Raw genomic sequence first — 26,247 nt, 5'->3', positions numbered from 1 at the left:
GTATAGTGGGTGTGTAATGTGTACAGTGTATATATGTGTGTGTATAGTGTGTGTGTTGTGTACAGTGTATATATGTGTGTGTATAGTGGGTGTGTACTGTGTACAGTGTATATATGTGTGTGTATAGTGTGTGTGTACTGTGTACAGTGTATATATGTGTGTGTATAGTGTGTGTGTACTGTGTACAGTGTATATACAGTATGTGTGTGTATAGTGGGTGTGTACTGTGTACAGTGTATATATGTGTGTGTATAGTGGGTGTGTACTGTGTACAGTGTATATATGTGTGTGTATAGTGTGTGTGTACTGTGTACAGTGTATATACAGTATGTGTGTGTATAGTGGGTGTGTACTGTGTACAGTGTATATATGTGTGTGTATAGTGGGTGTGTACTGTGTACAGTGTATATATGTGTGTGTATAGTGTGTGTGTACTGTGTACAGTGTATATACAGTATGTGTGTGTATAGTGGGTGTGTACTGTGTACAGTGTATATATGTGTGTGTATAGTGTGTGTGTACTGTGTACAGTGTATATACAGTATGTGTGTGTATAGTGGGTGTGTACTGTGTACAGTGTATATACGTATGTGTGTGTGTATAGTGTGTGTGTACTGTGTACAGTGTATACAGTGTATCACAAAAGTGAGTACACCCCTCACATTTCTGCAGATATTTAAGTATATCTTTTCATGGGACAACACTGACAAAATGACACTTTGACACAATGAAAAGTAGTCTGTGTGCAGCTTATATAACAGTGTAAATTTATTCTTCCCTCAAAATAACTCAATATACAGCCATTAATGTCTAAACCACCGGCAACAAAAGTGAGTACACCCCTTAGTGAAAGTTCCTGAAGTGTCAATATTTTGTGTGGCCACCATTATTTCCCAGAACTGCCTTAACTCTCCTGGGCATGGAGTTTACCAGAGCTTCACAGGTTGCCACTGGAATGCTTTTCCACTCCTCCATGACGACATCACGGAGCTGGCGGATATTCGAGACTTTGCGCTCCTCCACCTTCCGCTTGAGGATGCCCCAAAGATGTTCTATTGGGTTTAGGTCTGGAGACATGCTTGGCCAGTCCATCACCTTTACCCTCAGCCTCTTCAATAAAGCAGTGGTCGTCTTAGAGGTGTGTTTGGGGTCATTATCATGCTGGAACACTGCCCTGCGACCCAGTTTCCGGAGGGAGGGGATCATGCTCTGCTTCAGTATTTCACAGTACATATTGGAGTTCATGTGTCCCTCAATGAAATGTAACTCCCCAACACCTGCTGCACTCATGCAGCCCCAGACCATGGCATTCCCACCACCATGCTTGACTGTAGGCATGACACACTTATCTTTGTACTCCTCAACTGATTGCCGCCACACATGCTTGAGACCATCTGAACCAAACAAATTAATCTTGGTCTCATCAGACCATAGGACATGGTTCCAGTAATCCATGTCCTTTGTTGACATGTCTTCAGCAAACTGTTTGCGGGCTTTCTTGTGTAGAGACTTCAGAAGAGGCTTCCTTCTGGGGTGACAGCCATGCAGACCAATTTGATGTAGTGTGCGGCGTATGGTCTGAGCACTGACAGGCTGACCCCCCACCTTTTCAATCTCTGCAGCAATGCTGACAGCACTCCTGCGCCTATCTTTCAAAGACAGCAGTTGGATGTGACGCTGAGGACGTGCACTCAGCTTCTTTGGACGACCAACGCGAGGTCTGTTCTGAGTGGACCCTGCTCTTTTAAAACGCTGGATGATCTTGGCCACTGTGCTGCAGCTCAGTTTCAGGGTGTTGGCAATCTTCTTGTAGCCTTGGCCATCTTCATGTAGCGCAACAATTCGTCTTTTAAGATCCTCAGAGAGTTCTTTGCCATGAGGTGCCATGTTGGAACTTTGAGTGACCAGTATGAGAGAGTGTGAGAGCTGTACTACTAAATTAAACACACCTGCTCCCTATGCACACCTGAGACCTAGTAACACTAACAAATCACATGACATTTTGAAGGGAAAATGACAAGCAGTGCTCAATTTGGACATTTAGGGGTGTAGTCTCTTAGGGGTGTACTCACTTTTGTTGCCGGTGGTTTAGACATTAATGGCTGTATATTGAGTTATTTTGAGGGAAGAATAAATTTACACTGTTATATAAGCTGCACACAGACTACTTTTCATTGTGTCAAAGTGTCATTTTGTCAGTGTTGTCCCATGAAAAGATATACTTAAATATCTGCAGAAATGTGAGGGGTGTACTCACTTTTGTGATACACTGTATATGTGTGTGTGTATAGTGTGTGTGTACTGTGTACAGTGTATATACAGTATGTGTGTGTATAGTGGGTGTGTACTGTGTACAGTGTATATATGTGTGTGTATAGTGTGTGTGTACTGTGTGTGTATATGTGTGTGTGTTGTGTACAGTGTATATATGTGTGTGTGTACTGTGTACAGTGTATATATGTGTGTGTATAGTGTGTGTGTACTGTGTGTGTATATGTGTGTGTGTTGTGTACAGTGTATATATGTGTGTGTGTATAGTGTGTGTGTACTGTGTACAGTGTATATACAGTATGTGTGTGTATAGTGGGTGTGTACTGTGTACAGTGTATATATGTGTGTGTATAGTGTGTGTGTACTGTGTGTGTATATGTGTGTGTGTTGTGTACAGTGTATATATGTGTGTGTGTACTGTGTACAGTGTATATATGTGTGTATAGTGGGTGTGTAATGTGTACAGTGTATATATGTGTGTGTATAGTGTGTGTGTTGTGTACAGTGTATATATGTGTGTGTATAGTGTGTGTGTAATGTGTGTGTATATGTGTGTGTGTTGTATACAGTGTATATATGTGTGTGTGTACTGTGTACAGTGTATATATGTGTGTGTATAGTGTGTGTGTACTGTGTACAGTGTATATACAGTATGTGTGTGTATAGTGGGTGTGTACTGTGTACAGTGTATATATGTGTGTGTATAGTGTGTGTGTACTGTGTGTGTATATGTGTGTGTGTTGTGTACAGTGTATATATGTGTGTGTGTACTGTGTACAGTGTATATATGTGTGTGTATAGTGGGTGTGTAATGTGTACAGTGCATATATGTGTGTGTATAGTGGGTGTGTAATGTGTACAGTGTATATATGTGTGTGTATAGTGGGTGTGTAATGTGTACAGTGTATATATGTGTGTGTATAGTGGGTGTGTAATGTGTACAGTGCATATATGTGTGTGTATAGTGGGTGTGTAATGTGTACAGTGTATATATGTGTGTGTATAGTGGGTGTGTAATGTGTACAGTGCATATATGTGTGTGTATAGTGGGTGTGTAATGTGTACAGTGTATATACTGTATATGTATATGTTTACCCTGAAGCATATATTTAGTGCCCACACATCACGAAACCAAGTGCAAATGAAATCCAGCACACACACACACACACACACACACACACACACACACACACACACACACACACACACACACACTGTGAGCTCTGTAGTTACTTGTGTTTTCATCAGCTGGCTGCTGAGATCATGTTGCTGTTCTAGGAGCCACGTTTCTCCAAACACACACACACACACACACACACACACACACACACACACACACCCGGTACTAATAATAGGTTTCACTCTCCCGTCGTCTTCTGTGTCTCAAAAAAGATCCTGAACCACACGGTCGGGTCTCTGGTACTCGGCACCAACCAAACCAGCACCAGTCTTTATTTCTGTAACGTCAGGAGTCCACGAGAGCTTCAACACATAACGACAAAGTGCAGGAGAGTCGGAACCTCACAGCAAATACCGTTAGACGAAACCACTCCACACACTCCACCCTCTCCTCTCTCTCTCACTCTCACCGCTGCTGTTTTCATCTCAGCTGAGCGTCTCGGTTCAGCGAGTTCTCGTGAGACCTCGGATCAGCTGAGACTTCCGGTGATTGACGTCGAGCGGCCGCGGTGTTCTTGGGCCCCCGGTTACCAGGTTACGGTTACCCATCACTCCGAAAACTGGTCAGGTCATCGGCGATCATGGAAACCAGACGACACCGCCGCGTTCCACGCCGTTCAGATCCAGTCCGTCCAGTTTACACATCAGAAGTGATCAGACCAGCAGCCGACTGACACAGAAACGCGCGACCCGAGGCCAGGTTCGCTAACACGCTGATCTGAGGAGCGTTTAAAACCAGTCCCGCTTGTTTTTAAACGCTTTAGGTGCTGGTTGTTTGGGATTTCAGGGCTGATTCATGATGCTGATGTATCAGAACGTATGTGGAGAAGCCGTCAGAACGTGATGTTCTGATTCTGATAGTCCAATGTAAACCTAGAACATCCAGCGACGGTGCGAGGCTTCATGTTCTCAAATCTTGCCCTATGTCAAAGAAGAAATGTCCTTAAAATGGGTGTTTCAGCATGACAATGACCAAACAAGATTGAGGTAATAGAGTGGCCAGCACAATCCCCTGACCTCAATCCCAGAGAGAACTTGTGCTCCGTCATCTGAAACGCGTTTTTTTGAGGCAAAACCCAAAATTGCAGAAGAACTGTGGAATGTCGTCTAATCATCCTGGACTGGAATACCTGGTCAGAGGTGCCAGAAGTTGGTCGACTCCATGCAACACAGATCTCGGGAACAATTGTTCTGCCACTAAATATTAGTTCAGTAATTAAAAGTGAAACTTTAAACATTTTTTTCAGTTTATAGATAAAATTTTTTTGAGTTTTTAAAGAAAAATGCTGCACTGCTATTTTTTTGAACAGCCTAATATTCATTTTTCTTAACTTTCTGTAAAGGATGCAGAACACAAACTGGCTAAATGTTGTTAATGTTTTGATTTAGAATTGAAAGTGTAGTATTTTCAGTGCATTTGCATTTATGGAAATAAAAGTTATTATAATGATTTTGTGCTACTGTACTGAGGCATTTGGTCCCTTTGTGGATTCAGTAATCAATGTAAAAGTGTGTTTCTCTACACACGTGATCGTCTGTTTCTGCTCCTCCTATGTGTAGTCTATGTACACTTTCTTTCTTTCTTTATAAACTCAGCAAACGCTCGGTTACACTAGGACTGCTCTAAGTGCAGATTAACCAGTAAGCGTGAAGCACTTGAACGCTACACGAATGAAAACCGTTATATTCGCTAAACACAAACCTTACATTTTGAGTTTCGCAGCATGTTGCGTATTATTTCTGTGCTGTCCCGGTTTCATCCACGTTCTATCACGGTATTTTTTGGTTCTTTGTTTCCGTTATTTTTTTCCGTTATCTACTTAGTTTTTAGCCACAGTGTTGTTGTAGCTTAGTTAAGCATCCTACAAATTGGGTTGAGTTCCAACTCTTTTAGGTTCTGGGCTAAACAAATCAACCCCCAGTGTCGCATTCTTCTAGCATCCATCCATCAACCACACAGATTTGTACCTGGTGTTATTTTCCCATGTTAAACTCTTTTCTTCATGTAGCTCATTTTCACTGAAACTAAAAGAAGAGGCCCTTCCCCAAACTGTTACCACAGAATCCGAGGCTCTAAATTCTCTGAAATGTTATTGTATTGCTGTACACTAGAACTGACGGATTCAACACAAAGTATGTAAAGCATTTGGGGGCCGGTCGTTTCACCGTTCCCTCACCGCGCCTCGCGCCCGGCGTGCTTTTGTTCGTGACGTTTCCTCCTGGCGTTCTGCCAAACCCCCGGGTCCTCGGTCACACTGCCTGATTGTAAAGCCTGAAGCCTCACGCCGCTCCGGCTGACCTTTGGCACTGAGCAGGTTAATCTTAGGATTGTGTGCAGCTGCAAAACACGTTCCCTGAAGTAGTTTAGAACTCGGTAGTTCCTGAGAGTACACAGCTCCTGTTCTTGTGTTTTTCCTCTGAAATCTCGGTGTATTTACCTGACCGAACTGGTCGTGTAGCTGTCGGGCGCTGGTGTTGTGGAAACACAAGTGTGTGTGTATGAGTGTGTGTGTGTGTTGCACCAGTTTCACACTCCTACATCACCGAGACACGAGCGCCACAGCCGGGGACGGGCGTGTCAGTTCTGTTTCTCTGGAATTGTAAAATCAGCAGGAACGTGTGTGTGTGTGTGTGTGTTCAGTCACTGAGCAAGGTTAACTGACCGCTGCGTTTTTCTGTACGTGTGTGTGTGTGTGTTCAGTCACTGAGCAAGGTTAACTGACCGCTGCGTCCTCCTGTATGTGTGTGTGTTTTGCAGACGCGGTGGAGGAGTTTTTCGAGTACGATGCTGAGGAGTTCCTGGTGTCCCTCACGCTCCTCATCACCGAGGGACGGACCCCCGAGTGTTCGGTGAAGGGTCGCACCGAGGGTCTGCACTGCCCCCCTGCACAGTCCGGCGTGCCGGTCCTCACCAAACATGAGTGCAGCGACAAACTGCCGCAGGTGAGCGACGCGCCGCGGATGCGCCCTGGATCCTGACGTTATTCCTTTTTTAACCCCTAATTTAGTCGTACCCAATTCCCTGATCGTATTTTACCTCTACTGCTGCAGACCAGGTGGGTTCATACGGAGATCCGTATCGTGCACGTAGAGTCGCAAACAATCTGTTATCCCCCGTCTCACTGCAGCTCCATCAATCAGCCAGCAGAGGTCGTAACTCCCTCCCTCCTTCAAACGAGCCAATCGTTGTCTGTATAGGCACCCGGCCAACCAATCACAGAGCTGAGATTCAAATTCACAGGTTTTACCGCTGCGTCACTCAAGTGCCTTCGTCAGTCTTTAAGATGCTGCCGATCCAGGGCTCGGTTTTGTGAACCTTTGTTGTTTAATTGTTGAGGATAAAATACGATAGCCCACTACTGCTGAGATCCGAGAATCCAGGGTTCGAATCTTAGCTATGCTGTGGGCCGATTGGCTAACGTCTGGGCGAAGGGGGCGTGGCTAAAACAGCCTAGCCAGTAGGAGGTGCGCTTGTCGGTGCCTCTCAGTGCAGGTCCCGAGCCCGGATTATTAATGAGGGCTCCTTCAGGAAGGACATCCGGCCTAAAAACTGTGCCAAATTAAAGGAAAAAGGGGGAAATAAGGTCACAGTGGGAAGGGGGGGTGGGGGTTCTTACTAATCTTGGCAAAAGACAACTGTTCCATGTACTTTATGAATGGAAGTCTAAAGGAAATGACTCTGTATTGTCATGCTTAACATTTTGGCTAACGTCCAAAGGGGTGTGTGGCTGAAGCAGCCTAGCCAGTAGGAGGTGCACTTGTCGGTGCCTCTCAGTGCAGGTCCCGAGCCCGGATTATTAATGAGGGCTGCTTCAGGAAGGATATCCGGCCTAAAAACTGGGGGAAAAAAGAGGACAATAAGGTCACAGCTGGGGGTTCTTACCAATCTTGGCAAAAGACCACTGTTCCATATACTTTGGGAACAGAAGTCTATAGGAAATGACTCTGGGCTCTCATGCTTGACATTTTGAGGTCTGTTCAGAGCTTCCTACACCCCAAATCTCAGCTATGTGTAGGCCGATTGGCTAATGTCTGAAGGGGGCGTGGCCAAAACAGCCCAGACATTGGCGGGTGCACTTATCAGTGCGCTTTCAGTGCAGGTCTCAGACCCGGAAAATTAAAGAGGGCTGCTACAGGAAGGACATTCCGGCATTAAAAACTGTGCCAAATTAAAGGAAAAAAGGGAAAAATAAGGTCACAGCTGGGGGTTCTTACCAAACTTGGGAAAAGACAACTGTTCCATGTACTTTGTGACTAGACATTGATAGGAAATGACTCTTGGCTCTAATGCTTGACATTTTAAGGTCTGTTCAGAGCTTCCTAGACCAGTGGTGCCCAACCACTTTTTTTTTTTTTTTGGCTTTTTATTTGTTTAAAAGGTGAAATAATGTTGATGTTTTTTCTCTGCCTACTTCTAATTTTCTGATTGTAACATCTAAACATTAAGAGCTTATTAGAACTGTACAATTTACTGCTTCTCATAAAGAGTGGGCAGTTGTAGCGTAGTGCTTAAGGTACTGGACTAGTAAATACAAGGTTGCTGGTTCAAGCCCCTCCACTGCCAGGTTGCTGCTTTTGGGCCCTTGAGCAAGGCCCTTAACCCTCAATTGCTCAGACTGTATAGTGTAACTGTAATGTAAGTCACTTTGGATAAAGGCGTTGACGCTAAGTGCTGAAAATGTAAATGTAAATGTAAATAAAGAGATAAAATTAATATTGAGCAGAATTAAGTTCACATTATTGGTCCGGCCCTCCACAACAGTCCCAGTTTCTTATGTGGCCCCTTGGAAAATTTAATTGCCCACCCCTGGCTTAGAGGTTCTGGACATCAAGGAAAATCTTTAAAAAAAGGTGTGTTTCCATCGTTCAGTCACAGAACAAGAACGACTGCAGTGGAAGTGTAAAAACTTACTTTTACAAGTGTATGTAAACTTAACACGTAAACATGTAAACCGTGTCCAGTTGGTGAGCTGTAAATGCCGTTTAAAGTGTTGGTATCTTGTGCCCTCACAGTGTCGCCAGGCGAGGCGGACGAGGTCAGAGGTCATGTTACTGTGGAGAAATCACATCCCCATCATGATCGAGGTGATGCTGCTGCCCGACTGTTGCTACAGCGACGAGGGCCTGGCGACGGACCTGAACGACCCGGCGATGAAACAGGACGCCCTGCTGCTGGAGAGATGGACCTTACAGCCGGTCCCCCGACAGTACGACACACACACACACACACACACACACACACACACACGGTTACTCTTATGCTTCACATTGTGTCTTGATGCTTAAGTCAGTTGCACCCGAGTTTAGGAACGCGGACTGATGACCAGACGTTCTCATGTAGGATTTCCTGGTAGAGAGCACAACTCATGGTTCATGGTTCCATCAGTTTTAGCATGTCGCCCAGGTCCTAAAGCATCAAAACATCTCTGACTGTTCCGGTGGCAGCGCTAGCTAATGGTTAAGATACTTGACTGGTGCACCCAGGTGGCGCGGCGGGATATTCCGCTAGCACACCAGCGCCGAGATTCTGAACTCCTCGGTTCGAAACTGGCGTTGCCACCGGCAGCTTGGCGCCATCTAGCGGGCATAATTGGCAGTGCCTGCAGCGGACACATTTCTGCTAGGGCGGGATGACCGGACTACATGGGCGGGGTCTTCAAACGCTGTGTAAGGACCCTGATTAGCAGATAGAGGGGCGCCTGTGCAGAGCGCATGAGTGAAAAGGGGTTCCGCTAAGGGCTGCACGCGTGTCGGAGGAGGCGTGAGCGGCAATATACCCACCTCGACTGCAATCAGGGACCCTGGGCAGCGGAAGATAAATTGACTACACAAAAATGGGAGAAAATGCATAAATAAAATAGAAAAAAAGGTACCGGACTAGTAATCAGCAGGTTGCTGGTTCACGTCCCCACCATTTCCAGCTTGCCATTATTGGGCCCTTGAGGAATAAATACACTTAACCCTGAAGTGCTTGGACTGTATTCAGTGGCTCTCCGTGCACGATACGGCACTCCGTGTGACCCCACCCCTTACAGCCTCGGGCCTCCTAGATTGGGCAACAATGAGAGCAACAAGCTCCAATGGACCATTAGTGTTTAAGTTTGTCTCTCATCATTCAAATCCAGAACCAGAGCGTCTGAATAGATGATTCAAATCCTCCGACAGTCGTGACGTTTATTTCCATGAGAAGTGCACGGAATGATTTGACTGTAGACGCACATGAGCTCACGTGGAGTCCTGAACCGTGTGTATTTATATATCTGTGTGTTTTGTGAAGTGAAGGGTGTGTGTGTGTTGTAAGGGTGTGCAGTTGGTAAAGTGTGTGTGTGTGTGCAGGAGCGGGGATCGTTTTATTGAGGAGAAGACCCTGCTCTTGGCTGTACGTTCCTACGTCTTCTTCTCTCAGCTCAGCGCCTGGCTCAGCGCCTCCCACGGCGTCGTGCCCAGGAACATCCTCTACAGGTGAGACTGTCATGTGACTTTCCTTTTTTTTTTTTTTTTAGTTTATAGGTCATGTGACTCTTTTTTTTTTTTTTTTTTGTGGCAATTCCTAGGTCATGTGCCTTTTCTTTTATTTTAAAGCACTCTTTCTACGTCTATGTCGTATGAAGAGTTCATCCCATTAGTGGCGACCTGGGTCAAAGTTAATTCCGTGTCCTGCACAGAGCCCTGACCTCAGCCCTAACTGACAGCTCTGGGATGAATCAGAACATCAACCAGCATCAGTGCCCAGCCATACAAATCAGCTCTTTTTACAAAGGTGTACTTCACCTTTGTACCGTCTTGTGAACGGCTGCTGTTCTAGCTGCTTTTTCACCAAAAGAACTCTGGTTCTTGAACCGGTTCTGTTCAGGTTTCTTCGAACCTTGGTGTTTTGTAGAGAACCGACCCGTGTTTCCACCAGTTTTTGGGAACCAAGCCTGCGTCATCAACGGTGGGCGTAACACGATGGTGGAACTCTGGGCATTTGTGCTATTGTTAAAGATGTTCGTAATAAGAAGACGAGTCCGGTTCCTCGAGTTTGTCGCAGTTGTTGTTTTCTTTAGTTCATTGACGTGAGAAGCGTTTTGACTCGGCGCAAATAGTTGCTTTGCTTAGCGCTCGGCTTAGGAGGTTAAACATCGCTAACTTGTTCCATGGCACGAACATCCATCTGTGTGAAATAACCATCAAATCCAGTCTAAAAGCTCCACATGTATCTGTGTTTAACTGGATTTACTTCACATGTGCTGGTTCTGCACCTCTGGGTTCTGAATCCACTTCTTGAGAGATTCGAAAAAGCTTGATGTAAAAAAAAAAGCGTAACGTTGTTTAATGTACAAAAAGTACTACATAGAAACACTACACTTCTCTCTGTTATTACAGGTTATAAGCGCTCTGTACTGCCCAAATTAATTGGTCATTGTTTTAGTACAACAAGCCACGTTACGCTTTATTTTTCATGTTAAGCGGTGTTCGTGCTCTGGGTTGCTTCTACCACGTCATATCACACAGTTTACACAGTTCAACATTAGCACTGTCGCCTCACAGGTTCGATCCCCAGGTGGAGCGGTCTGGGACCTTTCTGTGTGGAGTTTGCATGTTCTCCCCGTGTCTGTGTGGGTTTCCTCCCACAGTCCAAAGACAGTGAGGTGAACTGGAGAAACAAAATTGTCCATGACCGTGTTGGATATAACCTTGTGAACTGATGAATCTTGTGTAATGAGTAACCACCGTTCCTGTCATGGATGTAACCAAAGAGTGTAAAACATGACGTTACAATCCTAATAAACAAACAAACAAAACAAAAAACATCAGCGGCAAACTGGCTTAAAATTCAGTCAGGTGAACTTTAAAAGATGGAAGTGCAGCGTCAAACTCCGTCGGAAACAACGGCACAGAGATTTCGCATCTTCTCATGTGAAAGCACACAAACCTCTGCACTGACACGCCCACAGATGACGTCACGGTTCACGCTGAAGAACCGAGTATTCTGTGGTGCCAGTGGCCAACGCAGGTTCTCTGTCTGGAACCTTTTTTTGGTGGAAACACACTGAACCGGTTCAAAATCAAGTTCCCAAACCTAACTGGAGCCCGTTCCACGTTGGTGGAAAAGGGGCATCTATTTTAATTCTGTTTGTTTTTTAAATGGGCCGTCCAACAACCTCACAGTCAGGCGTCTAAATACTTTTGGCCGTATAGCGTATATGTGATATTAGAATGAGACACTTCCTGTGCTGATCCAAATAAAATTCCTAACATCTTGTCGCTCCTCTTGCAGAATAAGTGCAGCAGATGAAGAGCTGATCTGGAACTTCTCCCAGTCGCCCTCGGAGCATGCGTTCCCCATACCCAACGTGTCCCACAGCGTGGCGCTGAAGGTGCGGGTACAGTCGCTGCCCCGCCAGCCCAAGTACCCGGTACTGAAGTGCAGCATCCACTCAGATCTGTCATTCCTCAGTAAACGCGGCCTGGAGCCGAGCGAGAGGACTCTGCAGGGGGCGTTGAGTCGGGGGCAGGCGGGCGGGAACCCTCCCAACAGCCCAAAGAGTTCCCCTCTTTTATGCAGACAGGTTCACTCGCCCATGCCCTCCTGCGACAGGAAGAGTCCCGTCAACCTGGTGAAGCTCCCCGGCTCGCCGGTTTTGCCGGGCAAGGCGTCGAAGTTGCTGTTTCCTCAAACGAACGGCGTCCTCGAAAGCTCAGGGAAGACGCCGAGCGTGGAGTCGCAGTCGTCGCCCTCGTCCTCGTCTCGGCGCGATTTCAAATCGCTCTCGAATTCCGTCTTTCTGCCTCCCGGCCCGAGTCTGCGCCCCTCCTGCGTGGAGACGAACCCCCTCATCGGGTCGTTACTTCAGGAGAGGCAGGAGGTCATCGCTCGGATCGCTCAGAGACTGAACTTCTGCGACCCGACCACGCCCCATCTTCTTCCAGACGCCCTCTTCGGATCTCCAGCGGACGAGAAGCCGTTCAAGAAGACCAAAGATCATCCGACTTCTCAGACGCTCAGCCCGAGGAGCAGTCCGCTCAGCCCGAGGAGCCGGTCCCGGGAACGGTCCGAAAAGGACGAATCACGGACGTCTCCCAAACCGGCGTCCTGCCGGCGGCTGGTGCTGTCGCCCGACTCGAAAGAGGGGTCCATGATCGCCGAGGCGGTGCAGGACATCTCGCGCTTGATTCAGGAACGGCTGCAGCTGTCGCAGGAAATTCTGCACACCAAATACAAACTGTGCCGGGAGCCGTCCGGTCCAGGGACCCCCCGGAATCAGAGCCAGAACCAAAACCAGAGCCATACGCGAAACCAGAATCAGAGCCCGGACCAGGGCCGCCAGCTACGAACCAACCACAATCACACAAGCTATGCTAACGGAACCACCCACGTAACCGACGGCGAAACCGGCGCGACCCTGCGAGCCAGCTCCGAACCAATCAAAACCCGGGCCTCGCCCGAAACCCAGCATCGCAATGAAGGACCTCTCACCACCAAACCTCAACCTGTCCCTCAAACCAGCCATAAACGTACACACAGTGCCAAAAACCACCCATGGACCTCTTTCCTCGACACCTCCAGCCCCAAAAGCTCCCACAGCCTAAACGGAGATCTTCACGACTCCCATGAAAACCTCCAGGACCTTCAGGACCTCCGGACTGAAAAGGAGAACCAGAGGAGAAGAGGAGAACCGGTAACCCAGCCAGAGTTCATAAGACCTGCACAGGATCCGAACCAAGATCCCTGGTCCTCCCTGTCCAGCACACCCACCAGCCTTAGTGGTCCACACTCCCCGAGCCCTGATTCCACCCTCGGCAGCGCCCCACACACCCCACAGGTGAGCGGCACGGCAGTTCGGGTACAGTTGAAGTCAAAAGTTTGCATACACCTGTACGTTTCAGTCAGTTCGGCGGCTGTGACTGAACCGTTTTCTAAGACCTAGAGAGCCACAGAACTACCACCACCATGCTTCACAGTATGTACAGTGTTGCTGGTTTTAAATCAAATGTACCTTTTCTCTTCAAAACAAACGTCTAGTTAATGGTTAGGGTTCTGGGCTGGTAATCAGAAGGTCGCTGGTTCAAGCCCCACAACCACCAAATTTCCACTGATGGGCCCCTGAGCAAGGTCCTTAACCCTCAAACACTGGACTGTATATTCACTTTGAATAAAAATGTAATCCAGTCCAGACGTTGCCAGTTGAAGCTCGTCTCTCTCTGGTCTCTAAACTTTTGACTTCAGCTGTTTGTTTAATCCTGATTTATGGTTTATTTAGTTCAGGGGTTTTAAACTTTTTTAAGTGACCCACATTTTGTCCATGATTTTTTACACGACCCGGCAACACAAACAATTCATCTTACTGTCTTTTTTTACAAGATGTAACATAAAGCCTCCACAAGGGGGCGTTAACATACAAGTTTATTTAATTGCAGTAGGCAATCACACTATTGTTATGCGTTAGTCATATTATTTTTATTTTTATTCTTATTATTTTTTTCGTATTCTTATTATTTTTATTATTATCGCTATTATCACTATTATTATTTTATTCTTATTTTTATTATTGTTTTTATTTGTATTACTCTTATTCTTATTATTTTATTTTTTATTTTTTATTATTTCTGCTATTATATTTTTATTTTATAACTTTTACTGTTATTATTTGTTGTTAGTATTATTTTATTATTATTATTATTTTATTATTATTATTATTTTAATTATTATTTGTACTATTATTATTATTTTATTATTTTTATTCTTATTCTTGTTATTATTATTATCGTTATTATCACTATTATAATTTTTTTATTATTTTTTTACTATTACTATTATTTGTATTTTTTATTATTGTTTTTATTTGTATTATTCTTATTTTATTTTTTATTTGTATTATTTTGACTATTATTGTTATTTTAGTATTATTTTTAATATTATTGTTATTATTGTTATTATTTTTTATTTATTATTTATTCATTATTATTTTTATTCCACCTGTTTTTGTCTGGCATTCTTTGTCCACTATTTTTGAGATATCTACACCGTTCCAACTCAAAATTTTCTGGCCCATTGATAACACTGCAATGTCTATACAGCTTTTGAATACTTACACCAGCTCACCCGCCAAGCCCGTGTTTTTTCTTTTTTTTTTTGCCCCGTTCACTTCCATTTTCATGTTTTTACATTTTGGGATATCAACGTCGTTCCGACTCTAAATTGTCTGGCCTGTTGGTGACACCACAGATTGTGTACAACGTTTAGATACGCTCACCCGCTTACCCGCCACACCTGTTTTGCTGACCTGCAATCACACTCGCATTTTCTTCATGAAATGCACCTCTGTAGTTTTTATCATTTTTCTTCTCTACGACCCATTTTTTTTGGACCCAGGGTCGCTAGTTGACTCTGATAGCCGTTTCCGAGTGATCAGGAAGCGTTACAGCGTGTCGTGTTCTGTCTGTTTATTAGCGGAGTCCTGCCTCCCCGTTGAAGCCATGCAGTAACTGGAAGAAGCAGAACAGACACTCCATCGATGGTACTGCCACCCGAGCCTTCCACCCCTGCACCGGCCTGCCCCTGCTCTCCAGCCCGGTAAGAGTTTCTAACCTACGTCTTGTGTGTGTGTGTGTGTGTGTGTACGGGAGTTTTCGGGTGGGTGCTACGTTCACCCTGTGCACTTGGGTGAACTTTGGGCTGAAAACTAGAAAGCATTACGTGTATATTGTAACCACGGTGATAATGATGCCGCAAACTCCCCAGAGGGCCGAAAGTTTGTAGACGTACAACTGCGTGTTGAAAATCAGTCATGTAAAAGAAATTTAACATGAAATACCACGTCAGCCCCCCACTACTGAGATCCGGGTTCGAGATCTCCGGTGCTATCGGCTGGCCAGGCCTCCACACAGAGACGGATGGCTGTGTTTGGGATGGAGGGGCTCGGTGGGAGTCGAAGCTCTGCAATGGATTGGCGCCCTGTTCAGGGTATTACTGCCCTGCACCGAGTCATCCTGTTCGGAACCAGGCCCACCGTGACCCTGACCAGGAATGCAGTTGATGAAAATGGGGGAAAAAACATGGTCAACATGAACTTGGACTTTACACACAGTGCGGTTTATGAAGACCTGGTGTGTGGTTTGTCTGATCACTTTTGGCATGAATTGGAACATTGACCATGAGCCAGAACTTTTTGTTTGAAAGAAAACTGGGCTGAAATTCCTACAGACATATTTCTAAATCTCGTGGAAAGCCACACGATCCTCATGATTTTGTAATGAAGTTTCCGAGCAGCTCGTGATCATGTGATCATGCGTCCACATACCTTTGGCGCTACAGAAAGAAAACCACCCATTTTTATACACGATATGTGTATAAAAATGGGTGGTTTTCTTTCTGTAGCGCCCGAGGCGACTGACTCACTTCCTGTGTTCTGTAATGCAGTCCAGATTCGTGCGCACGCCGTTTCCTGTTGTTGGCGGCACGTTAGCCACTTTCTCCTCCGTCCAGATACATTCTGGCTTTCACAACCAGTCAGCTGCGCCCAGTTAGCGTGACGCGGACTGGATCGTTCCAGTGGCGTTTCATCATCGAATCTTTCATTCCTCCTTATCATACCCTGTTAATAATAGTATTTTTATTTATTTATTGCTATTTTATTGATGCATTTTCTTTCCCTTTCTCCCAATTTATTGTACCCAATTAATCTTCCTACACTGGAGACCCTGATGGCGTCTGAGGAGGGTATATTCGCCTGGCACACGCCCACACTGACCCCTTCATATTCGCTCGTACTCTGGTGGATTGGGCCGATCTCCACGTTCCTCCACTTCTGTACAGGCGCCTCAGGCTACTAACCAGGGTCCTTAAGGCGTCCGCATACTTCCTGCGTTCAAACACGCCTTCGCGAGCTTACAAACTGGCGCACTTTCAGTGGTTTGGTTTTGCCCGTCGCGTCTGCTCCGCAGCTGCAGGTGGCGCTGTGACATCTATGATGTTCAGCATGAAAGTAGCGATTTCGGACGCAGCCGATGATCACAGTTGAGACGCTCCTCAAAATCCATGTTTGTTTTCATGGCACGCCTCTCTTTTTACCGACCAATCACAGGCGTGGTCGCGTAGTGACGTCATCCGCGTAGTTCGCCCAGCTTCAGTGTGCGCGACAAGGCGAGCGGAGCCACCGCGCGGCGTCCGTGGTTGTTCGCTTTCTCCGCAATTACGTCACACTGGTCGCCGAAGCCAGGCGAACGTCGTCTCCGCATGAAGTACGCTGAGGTCTTTACTTTTTCAGTCCCGTCTTCTCCCCTACAGACCAGCGGCCGATTTTGTCTGCTGCACTGTCTGCACTGCCTATCTTGCCCACTAGGGGGCGCCCAGTTGACCAGTAGCACAGCTGAATATCCCGCTGCACCACCTGGGTGCCTTTTCATTATTTATTACATTCAGCTCATGCACATTTATTTAAGAGACAATTCAAATCTGTAACAAGCCGCTCGGATGCCGCGGCGGTCTGTCATGCTAGTTCACCACCGCTGAGGCCCGGACTCCTCTGCTTCAGTCACAACAGTTGCTAACAGCCCCACTGAACAGCTCTGGAATGAACCGGAACATCAACTGAGGCTGCCTTGATCGACATCAGTTCCCTTAAACTACTGAACGGGCACAAATTCCCACAGTCTTGTCAGAAGCCTTCTCAGAAGAGTGGCTGTAACGGCTGAAGCTGCATCTAGAGAGTTCCTGCCGTAACCTGACCATGATAAAGCATCGCAGGGCCTCGGACAGCCAGCAGAGGACGCGACCGCAGCAGCGATCGGGAACCACGTCGCCCTGTAGGACGCCTGGTCGGTCGATAGCACAGCTGATTCTTTTTAACCCTCAGTCGTTGTTTTGGTCACAGTGGTGCTTCACATCAATGCCGTTGTGTTTTCCTCGACTGATTCTGTAACGTCTTCTTGACATTTCTTTTGTTCTTTCCTCCTCTTGTGCTCAAGGTTCCACAGAGAAGAAGCCAGACTGGATATTTTGATCTGGACACGTGTCTGATTGGCTGTAAAAGAGCACCGTGGGCCTCCAGTAAAAGGTATTTTATCGTCACACACGTCGTCCCTCCATCGATTTACACTCCTGCAACCGTTTCTGCTCTGACTGATGAGAATAATGTGCACTGATTCAAAACTGACTCAAAACATTAGGACCACCCTTAAAAATCTGCATGAAAATGTTTATTGCAAAGCAATGGTGCATGTGAGGGATCTGGTGCATCTGTTAGATTTGGGGGTGAGGGTGAGGGATCTGTTAGATGTTGGGGTGAGGGTGAGGGATCTGTTAGATGTTGGGGTGAGGGTGAGGGATCTGTTAGATGTTGGGGTGAGGGTGAGGGATCTGGTGCATCTGTTAGATGTTGGGGTGAGGGTGAGGGATCTGTTAGATGTTGGGGTGAGGGTGAGGGATCTGTTAGATGTTGGGGTGAGGGTGAGGGATCTGTTAGATGTTGGGGTGAGGGTGAGGGATCTGTTAGATATTGGTGTGAGGGTAAGGGATCTGTTAGATGTTGGGGTGAGGGTGAGGGATCTGTTAAATGTTGGGGTGAGGGATCTGTTAGATATTGGTGTGAGGGTGAGGGATCTGTTAGATTTGGGGGTGAGGGATCTGTTAGATGTTGGGGTGAGGGTGAGGGATCTGTTAAATGTTGGGGTGAGGGATCTGTTAGATATTGGTGTGAGGGTGAGGGATCTGTTAGATTTGGGGGTGAGGGTGAGGGATCTGTTAGATGTTGGGGTGAGGGTGAGGGATCTGGTGCATCTGTTAGATGTTGGGGTGAGGGATCTGTTAGATACTGGTGTGAGGGATCTGTTAGATGTTAGTGTGAGGGTGAGGCATCTGTTAGATATTGGTGTGAGGGTGAGGGATCTGTTAGATGTTGGGGTGAGGGATCTGTTAGATATTGGTGTGAGGGTGAGGGATCTGTTAGATGTTGGGATGATGGTGTGTGTAAGGGTGAGGGATCTGTTAGATGTTGGGGTGAGGGATCTGTTAGATGTTGGGATGATGGTGTGTAAGGGTGAGAGATCTATTAGATGTTGGGGTGAGGGATCTGTTAGATGTTGGTATGATGGTGTGTGTAAGGGTGAGGGATCTGTTAGATGTTGGGGTGAGGGATCTGTTAGATATTGGTGTGAGGGTGAGGGTGAGGGATCTGTTAGATGTTGGTGTGAGGGTGAGGGATCTGTTAGATGTTGGGATGATGGTGTGTGTAAGGGTGAGGGATCTATTAGATGTTGGGTGAGGGATCTGTTAGATGTTGGGATGATGGTGTGTGTAAGGGTGAGGGATCTATTAGATGCTGGGGTGAGGGATCTGTTAGATATTGGTGTGAGGGATCTGTTAGATGTTGGAATGTTTGTGTGTGTGAGGGTGAGGGATCTATTAGATATTGGTGTGAGGGTGAGGGATCTGTTAGATGTTGGAATGTTTGTGTGTGTGGGTGAGGGATCTATTAGATATTGGTGTGAGGGTGAGGGATCTGTTAGATATTGGTGTGAGGGTGAGGGATCTATTAGATATTGGTGTGAGGGTGAGGGATCTGTTAGATGTTGGAATGTTTGTCTGTGTGGGTGAGGGATCTGTTAGATATTGGTGTGAGGGTGAGGGATATATTAGATATTGGTGTGAGGGTGAGGGATCTGTTAGATGTTGGAATGTTTGTGTGTGTGAGGGTGAGGGATCTATTAGATATTGGTGTGAGGGTGAGGGATCTGTTAGATATTGGTGTGAGGGTGAGGGATCTGTTAGAAATTGGTGTGAGGGTGAGGGATCTGTTAGATATTGGTGTGAGGGTGAGGGATCTGTTAGATATTGGTGTGAGGGTGAGGGATCTGTTAGATGTTGGAATGTTTGTGTGTGTGAGGGTGAGGGATCTGTTAGATATTGGTGTAAGGGTGAGGGATCTGTTAGATGTTGGAATGTTTGTGTGTGAGGGTGAGGGATCTGTTAGATATTGGTGTAAGGGTGAGGGATCTGTTAGATGTTGGAATGTTTGTGTGTGAGGGTGAGGGATCTATTAGATGTTGGGGTAAGGGTGAGAGACTGTTGGGCCCCTGAGCAAGGCCCTTACCCTCAAGAAAAGCATTTGTTAAATGCTGTGAATTGAACGTAGATGTAAATGTTATATGGTGTTTATTGTGCACCTCCATACGCACAACCTTTTTTGGATTGCCCCAGTTGGGACATACTCAGTTCCCTTTTGCACTCTGGCGCCTTTTGCCTTTTCTAGCGCTCACCTGCTCCGACACAGTGAGCTGTGTGTTCCTCCGCCACTCGTACTGTCGCTGTCACCAGACACTAGGGGGTGACGTTGCTGCAGCAAAAAGCTGATTCCTGATTCAGCCCTCTCTCTCTCTCTCTCTCTCTCTCTCTGTGTGTGTGTGTGTGTGTGTGTGTGTGTGTGTGTGTGTGTGTGTGTGTACAGAGTGTGTTTGAACAGATCTGAAGACACAGAGGAACCTCAGCAGATCCTGAGTGCCAGCGCCCCCCCTGCCAGTCTCAGTCTACTGGGAAACTTTGAGGTACACAATAACACACACACACACCCATCAAGCCTACTATAGACTTTAAGATGAATTGGAACTTTAACCAGCATCACTGCCTGACCCTTGATGTTTGTAAAGCGTCAGGTCATGTGACCACATATATTTGGGTATAGGATGGTATGTGTGCTCTCTGGCGACCTCTGCCTGCCGCAGTAATATTAAACTGTGTGTGTGTGTGTGTGTGTAGGAGTGTGTTTTAAACTACCGCCTGGAGCCACTGGGCACCGTGGAGGGTTTCACCGCCGAGGTGGGTGCCAGCGGATCGTTCTGCCCCAGTCACATGACCTTCCCAGTGGACGTGTCCTTCTACAGCGTCTCAGATGATAACGCTCCTTCTCCTTATATGGTAATGTATTCATACACACGCTCACATCCATACACCGTACACAGTTACGGTTAAACGTTCACACACACACACCTCTGAGGAGCGGCGACTTCTGCAGCCGCTTCTTATTCTGACTGAATTACTGAAATGCTTGATTGTCCGACCGTTTTAAAATAGTGCGTGTGATCTTTAAGTAGCCAGAACTACCACAGCAAGAACGTTGAAAGCAAATGATGGAATTTCAATGGTCGAGTGTCACTCGCAGCCATTTTTGAGCAACCTCAGATCCCAAGATCATCTGTACAAAAGATAAGCCATAGAACATGGAACAGTGGCTTCTTTGCCAAGGTTGTAAGGAAATCTCAAACTAAATAATCAGATAACGTTCAGTCAAAGAAAGAAAACACAGATCTGTTATGAATTAGAAGCCCTGGCGGCGACTCTGTCTACAGTCGGCTAATTGATAAGATTTTTTACCGGGGAGCGTCACAGCTCATTAAAAATGTTCCGGGTGCAGCTCAGCACCTGCAGGAATCGGAAATAAATTCAATTTGCAGGATTCTTGATCAAAGTAGAACATTAGAAATACCGTGGCTAAAAAGCCGCAAATAAAAATAAAAAAGCAGTGGCCAAAATAACAGAAACAAAGTTCCAAATGAAAAAAAAAAAAAAAAAACATTTGCAGGTACAACGTAAGTGGACAGAACAGGGACAGAGCAGAACTGGAGATTTTGAGGCACCCAGACAAGCAGAAACTAGTTTATGAGTGGCATGGCTTTCCACCAACTGGCACAGCCTGCCCTCGGCGTAGGTTTAAACATGGTGCCCACTCTGGAACACTGGCATCACAGTTTCAAGAAAAAAAAGCAGATTTTTCAACAGAGGGATTCAGCAAATCTGTGATGTAGAAACCGTGATAAATAGAAACTCTTCCACCTGCAGCGAACAGGTGACTGTCAGTTAAGAGGAACAGACACACCAGTAGGGCTGTCGCGCTAACCGCAATTTTGAAATATCGCGGTATAGACCAGCCAACCGCAGGGCATGCCAAGCAACCGCAACACCGCGGTATTCACGTTTTTTCTTTCTTCCTTCTCTTTTTTTTTTTTTTTTTTTTGCAGGGTCCATTTTGTTTTATACGCTTACATTCGGGCATAATAAATGTTAAATAAATTCATAATGAAAATGAGCTAAGAGCGTCATTTTCCCGCAACCTGTTCTCATGCGTTGCTGCTGAGTGTCAGGCTTTGTGTTTTAAAATGTTAACAATGGCAACAGGAATTATAGGCAAGTTTATTAATGATTAAATTGAGTTCACACTCAATAAATACTTGTAATTTAGACTATATTTAAACAGCCTTGGCGTACTAAAACACTTAATGACGGTTAATATGCCATTGCAGCCTGCAAATATTCTCTTGCTGGCTTGCTGGAATGATTTAAATGTATTTTTTCGTTGAATAAAAATTTATTGAAACGAATAATAACTTAAAATGTAGTATATATTGTTATGTTAATTATACCTACTAAATAGATATTTAATAGTGGCACGATAACCGGGCTAGATTTTCTCTGCTCTGTGTATTACTGCAACATCGGTAACAACGGGAACATCGCTACCCCACTCAGATCCTCTCTAAAACACATCAGGTGAACATGTTGGTTCTTCTAGCGCGCATGATAACGCAGGTTTAAACTCTTACAGACTTTATTCTTTATTCAATTTTTTTTTTTTTTTTTACCATATTTTTTTCATTTCACAGTGTATATCTAACCTAGGCTAGAAGCTAATTTAAACCTTTTTTTTATAGAGAAAAGACGCGCATCCCTGCTCTGTTCTGTATTTAACAATAAACACGCATTTCATTGGTCTTAAAGCCGTCTCATCTTTGTCATTATAAAGCAATAATATACCGAATAATAGCCTAACAATAAAGCTTGTTTATATAGCTCAATCAATTAAGTAATTTTCAAAAACATAAATAATGGCGATATTACCGCATACCGCATACCGCGATATTGAGACGGGCTGAATATCGCAAGGGGAAATTCTTTCACCGCGACAGCCCTACACACCAGTCATCAGTACAGCAAGTGGGGTTGTTAGAAAAATCCCCTTAGTCCCCTCACAGGTGTGTGTAAACTTCAGACTGGACGTGTGTGTACGAAGGTCCGAGTGTGTTAAGACGCCGTGCTGATCGTTTCGTTTTCTTTATGGTGCAGGGTGTGATCAATCTGGAGTCTCTCGGGAAGAGGGGCTACCGCGTGCCTCCGTCAGGAACCATTCAAGTGGTACGAGCCTTCATTTATTCAATGCATGCATGTACACTAAGTCATACACTATACGGCCAGAAGTATTTGGACACCCGACCATGAGCTTGACAGACATTAGACGACAGTCGCGCTTCTGAAAAGGCTTCTCACGAGACTTTGAAGTATGTCTGTGGGAATTTGTGCGTGCCTATTCAAAAACGAGCTGATTCGGTGTTCCGGTTCATCCCAGAGCTGTTGAGTGAGGCTGAAGTCGGGGCTCTGTGCAGGACAGAGCTTTCCTTCATGTTTTCTTCCTGCCCCCAGGAACAGGGAAGGTCCTTCCCTAAGCTATTGCTGCAGCATTTAAAGCATATCATTTCTTTATATATGTAATTGATTGTAGTTGTAGCCTAGTGGTTTAGGTACTGGACTAGTAATTGGAAGGTCGTTGGTTCAAAACCCTACCACTGTCAGGTTGCCACTGTTGGGCCCTTGAGCGAGGCCCTTAACCCTCAATTGCTTAGACAGTAAACTGTCACAGTACTTTGGATGAAAGCATCCACTAAATGCTGAAAATGAAAATGTAAATTACACTTTTTAGCAATTGTTGTGGTCAACAGTGGCTAATAGTGGTTTAGGTACTAGGTTGTGATGAGAGGGTCGTTGGTTCAAGACCCACCATCACCAAGTTGTCACTGTTGGTCCCCTGAGCACGACTCCTAGTGCTTAATTGCTCACAAATGCATGTTGCTTTGAATAAAACTGGTCAGAAATGAAACCCACAACGTATGATTAAATCATGTGTACCATCCGTGCTGGGTGTCATGAACTTACTCGTCCACGTTCGTGTATGTGTGTGTGTGTGTGTGTGTGTGTGTGTGTGTGTGTGTTTGGCGCTCCAGACCTTATTTAACCCCAATAAGACGGTGGTGAAGATGTTCGTGGTGATGTACGACCTGAGAGAAATGCCAGCCGGCCATCAGACGTTCCTGAGGCAGAGGACTTTCTCCGTCCCCGTCAAGCGCGAATCGAACGGACAGAACCACAGGAAGCCCCTCCCGTCGGGCCCGGGCCGCACCCTGCGCTACCTCATCCACCTGAGGTGAGCTCGCCTGGACCTCGCTGCTAGCGTTTTCCACATCACACCGTTACAGATCCCTGGTTTTAAAACGTTCCTTCTGTTTCAGGTTCCAGAGCTCCAAATCTGGAAAGATCTACCTCCATCGCGACATCCGGCTCCTGTTCTCACGCAAATCCATGGAAGTGGACAGTGGTGCTGCCTACGAGCTGAAATCCTTCACAGAGTCGCCTGCCAACCCTCCGTTCTCCCCCAGATGCTGATCCCATCATGTCTGATCTATCTGACGAAAAAAGACGTACACAGTGTTCCTCTCGATCCAAACGCCGTCCGTATATTTATGGAAAGATCTTACGTTAGCTTTATCGGTCTCGAGATCCGGTGCGAGACTAATGAAGCGAACGTCAGACCATAAAACCATCGAGGATCAATGTTGATTATTTATTTGTACACAAAAGTTTGGACACCCCGGTCCAAAAGTATTTGGTCGCCTCAAAAACAAACGGTATTAAAATGTGATTTTTTAAAATGCATTTTCTCCTCATTTTCCTCCTGATTTATCGTAGTCAATTTGCCTTCCGCTGCTGAGGGATACCCGATTGCATCCGAGGAGAGCACATCGCTGCCGACGCCTCTTTCTGACACGAGCCTTCCTCTTCTCGCCCCTGCTCTTTCACCAATCAGGTCCTTACACAGCGCATGAAGATCCCACCCACACATAGTCCGGTCAACCCGCCCTAGCAGATATGGTGGCCAATAAGTATCTCATGCAGGCATTGTCAGTTATGCCCAGCCGACCGCTTTCAAACCGAGGAGTTCAGAATCTCGGCGCTGGTGTGCTAGCGGAATATCCCGCTGCGCCACTTGGGCGCCTACATCTATGTGATTTTTTTATTTTTTTTATTTTGTTTATGCATTTTCTCCCTTTTTCTCCCCCTTTAGGGCGTCCAATTGCCCGATTGCGTCATACCTCCCGAAGCTACTAGCCCGAAGCTAACCCACGCCCCCTCCGACACGTGGGCAGCAGCCGCACTTTGACGAGTGCAGTGCAGCTCAGCGTTGTGTACGGAGAGACACACCCTGAGAGCACTCTTTTCTCATCTCTGTGCAGGCGCCATCAATCAGCCAGCGGAGGTCGTAATTGCACCAGTCATGAGAGAGAGAGAGAGAGACCCCATCCGGCTTAGTCCCGCCCATATCTGAACAACAGGCCAATCGTCGTTCATGTGGCTGCTCAGCCCAGCGGGCAGGCAGAGCTGAGATTCGATACGATGTATTCGAGATCCCAGCTCTTAAGTGATTTTTAAGCTAGAACAACAGTGTGTCTGTGGGAATTTGTGCCCATTCGGTAGTACAAACGAGCTTATTTGTATGGCTGGGCGCTGATGTTGGTCAAGAAAGCCTCAATTGATCTTCCACTGCAGGTTTTTAAACCGAGCTTTTTTTCCATGCACTTATAGAGCTTGCTTTGTGCACCGGAACAGGACAGGACCTTCCCTAAACTGTTGCCACAAAGTTGGAAGCATTTATATAATTTATAACATTGATATATCACACCTGTTTGCAACTGCAGTGGCTGAAACACTCGAATAATAATTAGAAGGGGCGTCCGAATACTTTTGTCCATCTAGTGTCAGTTATTACAGCGTCTACAGAAAACAAACATTTTAATTCATTTCAGTTTGTTTAGTTCAGAAAATAGAAGCCGTGTGTTTGTTTTCTGTTGGGATGTTTCACACAGGGGTGTCCAAACTTTTGCATGCTACTATTAGGAGGTAAACGGTGACCACGCTGGATCTGTTTTTGCCAAGGATTAAAAAATGCACATTCACACACATGCAATCAAAAATATCCAGATGAATCCGGATGATGAGGATGATGGAATCAGATCTGCGTTTAAAATCAGTCCGGAGTTTCCGTTACCGCTGTAAACGTCGTACTCACGATGAAGAAGATGAACCATCACGACACGGACCATTTCCTCACGCAGAAAAGAAAAACCAACAGCAGAAGCGAGAGCGGAGAATAAAAATGACTTCAGATAGAGCACTGTGTCCTTCACCACAACTGGAAAGGAAATGATGAATATTCTTCTATTTTTATTTCTCTTTTTTACTGTACTGTTACCGAACCACTTTAATCGGAAGTGTTGCAATAGAGAATCTTAACTAGCGTTAACTAGTGTTTACATAATATTTACTTTGTCAGTTATTTAATATTTAAAATAATAAATAAAAAAATCATTTACCGCACATGTGACGCCTGTCGTGCTCAACATAATGACGTAGTGCAATATGATCCAATCATACCGTGTATTTTTGACTAATATTCAGATCGAAATAAAAGAATTCTATATATCTATAACTGAGACGCCGAGGACGTGTGACTTCTTTTATCACCACAAACAGAACACACACACACACACACACACATTTACAGTGTATCCAGAATCCGGAAAGTATTCACAGCGCTTCACTTTTTCTGCATTTTGTTATGTTACAGCCTTATTCCAAAATGGATTCAATTCATTTCCCCCTTAAAATTCTACACACACACACACACACACACACACACACGATACCCCATGATGACA

At 45.6% G+C, this 26,247-nt stretch overlaps 1 protein-coding gene across 3 annotated transcripts in view; it reads left to right on the top strand.

The window, feature by feature from the left end:
• atosa (atos homolog A) overlaps positions 1-26,022 on the top strand; it is a 58,809-nt gene extending 32,787 nt beyond the window's left edge. For all 3 annotated transcript variants that reach the window (XM_063004848.1, XM_063004847.1, XM_063004846.1), the window contains exons 3-13: positions 6,209-6,393; positions 8,464-8,657; positions 9,787-9,912; positions 11,711-13,256; positions 14,885-15,007; positions 17,401-17,489; positions 19,878-19,974; positions 20,186-20,344; positions 22,547-22,615; positions 23,479-23,678; positions 23,764-26,022. In XM_063004848.1, the coding sequence (XP_062860918.1) occupies positions 6,209-6,393; positions 8,464-8,657; positions 9,787-9,912; positions 11,711-13,256; positions 14,885-15,007; positions 17,401-17,489; positions 19,878-19,974; positions 20,186-20,344; positions 22,547-22,615; positions 23,479-23,678; positions 23,764-23,917 (2,942 nt within the window). In that variant the 3' untranslated portion in view covers positions 23,918-26,022. The remainder of the gene's footprint in view (positions 1-6,208; positions 6,394-8,463; positions 8,658-9,786; positions 9,913-11,710; positions 13,257-14,884; positions 15,008-17,400; positions 17,490-19,877; positions 19,975-20,185; positions 20,345-22,546; positions 22,616-23,478; positions 23,679-23,763) is intronic.
• Positions 26,023-26,247: the final 225 nt, after the last annotated feature.

Source organism: Trichomycterus rosablanca, chromosome 11, assembly GCF_030014385.1.
Source record: "Trichomycterus rosablanca isolate fTriRos1 chromosome 11, fTriRos1.hap1, whole genome shotgun sequence".
In the NCBI taxonomy this organism is placed as follows: Eukaryota; Metazoa; Chordata; class Actinopteri; order Siluriformes; family Trichomycteridae; genus Trichomycterus; species Trichomycterus rosablanca.
Note: the sequence above shows the minus strand (reverse complement) of the source record. Positions and strands in the feature narration are given on the sequence as shown.